General features: G+C 42.1%; 1 protein-coding gene across 1 annotated transcript in view; it reads left to right on the top strand.

The window, feature by feature from the left end:
• Positions 1 to 3,588: 3,588 nt before the first annotated feature.
• Positions 3,589 to 6,000, top strand: part of LOC126238558 (lysosomal alpha-mannosidase-like) — a 181,475-nt gene continuing 179,063 nt past the window's right edge. Inside the window, exon 1 of the mRNA XM_049947799.1 lies at positions 3,589 to 3,738. Within this exon, the coding sequence (XP_049803756.1) occupies positions 3,592 to 3,738 (147 nt within the window). The 5' untranslated portion in view covers positions 3,589 to 3,591. The remainder of the gene's footprint in view (positions 3,739 to 6,000) is intronic.

Genomic DNA, 6,000 nt, shown 5'->3' with positions numbered 1-6,000 from the left:
AGTTATGTACACTATGGTCAAAGATATTCAGTAAGCTCCCATCTAACATAAAGAAAGAAGCAAATAATTCTTACCAATTAAAAAGAAAATTGCAAAATTACCACATCAACCACTCTCTCTATGCATTATGTGAGTACCTGTATTCAGGTGTTGAAATGCTTATTAGCTACATAGTAAGTAACAATGTTCATTGGAAATCTGTATGACAAGTAGCAGTGTATTGTTGACTGACTTCTGTTGTTACTGATGTAACTACTTTCTCTGAAAAATGAAATGTAAATATTAAGCAAGCAGTAGAAGATAAACAGCAGCTTTTTATGATAACTGAGCTAGTAGCAGCTTATTCCAAATTAATGGCTATTGTTCTAAATTTTAGTTACACTTACCTGCTATTTATATATAAATGAAAGAAACTTGAAGATAGTATTATGAAAAGGGAATAACAAGTTGTTGTCAGCCATCTTGAAATTTGACGGAAATTTGATGACAGTGTAATACCCCCATAGACTTACTAAATAAAAACTAGACCACGCATTGGCGCTAGTGTCGCGTCCCCACATTGAACGTGACAGAAGCCGCCATTTGCAGGGAAACAGTGCGTAAACATGGTTCGTTCGTGTGCTGCTTTTAATTGTAACAGTAAGAATGGAAGCAAAGACGAAGACGGAAACAATGTTACATTTCACAGGTCAGTCATTTCTGGTTGTTCGTTACTATCTGTTACTTATATATAGCATTTTCATGGAGAAATAATAAATCATGAGCGTTTTTTAAATTTAGGTTTCCCCTTACAAATGATTTTCTAAATCGGAAATGGTTGGTTGCTACTCGGAGAGAGAACTTCTAACCGACAGCAAATCATTTGCTGTGCTCTCTTCATTTTGAAGAGAATTGTTACATGGAAAATTATGTAAATAGACGTCAACTGAAGGACGATGCTATACCGACAGTATCTGGATTTCCAACTCATTTGGAAAAGGCGTAGTGTCCTGGAAATCGTGCAATATAGGACTAGGTTAAATAGTGTGGAAATACTGTCAGTGTGTATAATTTTGAATGTTCCTTTTCCAAGTTACCAAGGCAAGGAAACCTCCAAAGCCAAAGCATGTTGAGACAGCAGAAAACGTGTGTGTGGATGAGCACGTTTCTGGTTACACTGGAGACCACAATTATTCGTTTCCATCAAGTCCAAGTAAGCTGAAGGAAAAGTTCGAAAAAATTGAAGAAAGGAAGGAAGTAAAAATTGTTCAATATAAGACTAAGTTGAATACAACGAAAAAAAGTGCAAAAGACAGACGCAGAAGATTTGCAAATTAGCAAATATTTTAGAAGAACTAAAACCTAAAAACTTAGTAAACGATAAAGTAATCTCGCTTATTAACGCTACTCACAGTGACATGTTATTGGAGGTCCTAGATAGAAGCAAAAACAGATCACAGCAATATTCGGATAGGTTAAAAGCTTTTGCTATAACTTTAGACAATACTGTGCTAAACAAAAGTAAGCGTGCAAAATGTACACAGTAGTCGGCAAAAAGCAAACAGGACCTGACAGGAAAAATTATGTGAATTAAATAATAATCGTACTGGCTGCAACTTTAAAAGTTTCATGTAACTATCTAATGCAAATAACTCGATGTAAACTCGCTCCACCTTGTCAGGAAAGAGCCTTACATTCTTAAATTTCGCGTCTCTATGCAGACGTACACTCCTGGAAATTGAAATAAGAACACCGTGAATTCATTGTCCCAGGAAGGGGAAACTTTATTGACACATTCCTGGGGTCAGATACATCACATGATCACACTGACAGAACCACAGGCACATAGACACAGGCAAGAGAGCATGCACAATGTCGGCACTAGTACTGTGTATATCCACCTTTCGCAGCAATGCAGGCTGCTATTCTCCCATGGAGACGATCGTAGAGATGCTGGATGTAGTCCTGTGGAACGGCTTGCCATGCCATTTCCACCTGGCGCATCAGTTGGACCAGCGTTCGTGCTGGACGTGCAGACCGCGTGAGACGACGCTTCATCCAGTCCCAAACATGCTCAATGGGGGACAGATCCGGAGATCTTGCTGGCCAGGGTAGTTGACTTACACCTTCTAGAGCACGTTGGGTGGCACGGGATACATGCGGACGTGCATTGTCCTGTTGGAACAGCAAGTTCCCTTGCCGGTCTAGGAATGGTAGAACGATGGGTTCGATGACGGTTTGGATGTACCGTGCACTATTCAGTGTCCCCTCGACGATCACCAGTGGTGTACGGCCAGTGTAGGAGATCGCTCCCCACACCATGATGCCGGGTGTTGGCCCTGTGTGCCTCGGTCGTATGCAGTCCTGATTGTGGCGCTCACCTGCACGGCGCCAAACACGCATACGACCATCATTGGCACCAAGGCAGAAGCGACTCTCATCGCTGAAGACGACACGTCTCCATTCGTCCCTCCATTCACGCCTGTCGCGACACCACTGGAGGCGGGCTGCACGATGTTGGGGCGTGAGCGGAAGACGGCCTAACGGTGTGCGGGACCGTAGCCCAGCTTCATGGAGACGGTTGCGAATGGTCCTCGCCGATACCCCAGGAGCAACAGTGTCCCTAATTTGCTGGGAAGTGGCGGTGCGGTCCCCTACGGCACTGCGTAGGATCCTACGGTCTTGGCGTGCATCCGTGCGTCGCTGCGGTCCGGTCCCAGGTCGACGGGCACGTGCACCTTCCGCCGACCACTGGCGACAACATCGATGTACTGTGGAGACCTCACGCCCCACGTGTTGAGCAATTCGGCGGTACGTCCACCCGGCCTCCCGCATGCCCACTATACGCCCTCGCTCAAAGTCCGTCAACTGCACATACGGTTCACGTCCACGCTGTCGCGGCATGCTACCAGTGTTAAAGACTGCGATGGAGCTCCGTATGCCACGGCAAACTGGCTGACACTGACGGCGGCGGTTCACAAATGCTGCGCAGCTAGCGCCATTCGACGGCCAACACCGCGGGTCCTGGTGTGTCCGCTGTGCCGTGCTTGTGATCATTGCTTGTACAGCCCTCTCGCAGTGTCCGGAGCAAGTATGGTGGGTCTGACACACCGGTGTCAATGTGTTCTTTTTTCCATTTCCAGGAGTGTATTTCGGAAATTAGGAAACTTCATTCATTTAAGTATACATTTAAAATAGACTCGGATACTCAGTATTTTTTTAAACAGACATGTGGTTAATTTGTGTTTCAATTTGCTCTTGCTGCGTCTCATATACTTCAAATCACAATCACAGTACTAGGATTCATCCCTGCAAATGGCGGCGATCAGCTGCTTCAATTGGGGGACAGTTGCCTCGCTTCTCCGCTACGGCGTGGTAGGGGCTTGAATACCCCTTCTAGCGCTACGTCAAAGATCTCTGTCAAATATATTTGACGGAATATTTGATCACATCTTTGATCAAATCTTTGACAAAGAAATTTGATAGTGTAATACCGGCCTTAGATACGGAGCAGTGGAGTTTAAAACAGCGAAGTCTGTTAGTTTCCGCGGAAGTAGTGCGTCGGCATTGCTGCCAGACGTATGAGTGTTGGACGTAATTGCTGCAAACATTATGTTGTTTGTTATAGGTGTGATCTTGTTTGTTACTAATCAAATATCATGTGTACCACGAATGCCTCCAAAACCCCTATATTATTCGAAGGGTTCTGCTTCGTTAAGGTATTTGGACACCGTGGATGAAAACGTTTGTGGATACGAGGTAAGGCATTACATCAATATCACGTTTAACATTCACTAATTGGAAGACTGCTTATGTCTTTGTACTAGTATTGTAATGCATGTTTGTTGCCTTTTCTTAATCCTGTGTATGGATTTCTACTAAAATGGCTCGCGTTACCACGCTTTACGCACGTAGCAGTCGACAGTATTCATCATTATTATCACCCAGTATTGTTCTACGGAGGTACCTGTCGAATACTTCAAATCAATTATAATATCCTTCTACCGTGTTTACTGTACCGGTACACAGAGGTGGCTGGACTTATGTCAGATAAACTGCTGCAACAATAATTGTTACTGCAGTCTGTGACACATTAAAGGAAGATGCGGTTTGTAAAAATTGTTTGTTTTGAATACTGATAGTTGCGTTGCTGGGGCTGACGGGAAGTAGCGTGTCCTAGGAGTGGTCACATAATTGCTAGTGGAAATTGTTTAAAGATTGCCACACGTGCGATGAATGATTGAAGGATCGAACTTCAAGATAGTGATAGCTCTGTATAATTATTTCAGGAACTTTGCTTAAGAAACCACTCCGTTGCTTGAAAGGTCCTTCAGACACCTAAAAAAAAAAAAAAAAAAAAAAAAAAAAAAAAAAAAAAAATCCAGGAAGAAACAATTTTTTTGCTTTGCGCTTAACAGATTGTACATTGTTTAAGATTCAATCTCAGAGTTTTTTTGATTTAAGGCAAAGAGTCTTCATTTGACCTCGCAAATGTACGCTAACAAATTGCTTATATAGTTTCTTTTTTAATTGTTGTGTTTACTGCTGTGATTTGTGTGTTGCAAATTCTGATTCTGCCTAATTTTTTTCATGAATTATTAAGACACCGTTATGGCAGTGTAAACGAAGAAGTAATTTACTTTTGAAACACTGCTACATCGCTGTAATAAACTGATAGATTTAAATTTTATTGTCAATCTTACGTGAATATAGCCACGTAGCTTAATGTTTTGAGTGTATGCTAGAGTTGATGAGATGGGGTTTCTACTAATAGGTACTGCCTCGACCGGAATTTGCCGTAGGCGTACATTAATTAGTCATGCGCAAATACTGGACACTAAGACAAGACATATGTAGTGTATTTTTCTGTTTGAGACCATCAGATTAACTCTGAGATTACGAATACCGAGTGAATCGTCACCAACACATGTTGAACTTTCTAAATAAAGTTTAGTGTTGTCAAGACAGGTGTAAGAATTTTAATGATTGTGAGACAGCGAATGCATGAAAGGCCTTCAATTACAAATGAAGTTATTGCTTAGCGAGAAGTGACGGAGCGTAAGCCCGGATTGGGAACGATCAGAAAGGAAATCGATCGTGCCCGTTCCACAGGAACTGAAACCTCCGAAACTTGAATTACGAAAGACATGAAGTTGCTGTAGAAACCCAACCAATTCTACAATGATGAGGCCCTTAACTGCATCGGTTTTGACTATTCAGTCGGTTCATTGCAGAATCGTATAGTGTAGGTTGGTGTAGGTGATAAAAGCTTGGTCTGAGATGAGCTGTTTGACTACAAGCTTTGTTCAAAACCTACACGGTGTGCTCCCACGAAAACAACTCCAAAGCCTCTCCGCCGCGGAGAGTGGTTAACATTAATTTTATTTACCAGGTTTGTTCAGTAATCAAAGCCAATTTACACCAAGCGAAACGTCCAAGAATGGTCTGCAAAAAAATTGAGCTTTTAGCAGGACAACGCGCAGTTTCTCATTTCGATTATTGGAAATCGCCAACTGACACAATTGTGACTTTAATCTGTTTCTCCGTCTGAAAAGATGGCTTGGGGACAGAAATTATTTTCTAATTGAGGTTCATTGTAAATGTGAACTCGTATTTGGCGGAATTCAGCGACTTTTTTTCGAAATGGTTCTAAGAAAGCGCGCCGAAGTGTGCGATAATGGTAGGTTGCCAAGCCGAAATTTGAAGTTATAGATTGAAAAAAAAATTTTTTTTTCTAATTTGTTACAATTTTATCCATCGGTATTCATGTACAAGGAACTTTTAGATGACAACGAGACAGATGGAAGAAAGTAAGCAAGCTGTTTCAGAAGTTATCACTATAACCGCTAATACTTTTACATTTATCCCACCGTGAGGAAAGACGCCAATGCCTTTATGGAAAAGAATTTGTGGTTGTCTACAGAAATACGGTTGTACCCAGATGTGCAGCTCTTCGTGCGAAGCAAATCGACAATCGCGAACTTCTCCAGGACTCCGTAAATGAAGAAACCGCATGGGGAG

Source organism: Schistocerca nitens, chromosome 1, assembly GCF_023898315.1.
Source record: "Schistocerca nitens isolate TAMUIC-IGC-003100 chromosome 1, iqSchNite1.1, whole genome shotgun sequence".
NCBI lineage: Eukaryota > Metazoa > Arthropoda > Insecta > Orthoptera > Acrididae > Schistocerca > Schistocerca nitens.
This window is presented reverse-complemented; position numbering and strand designations above follow the sequence as displayed.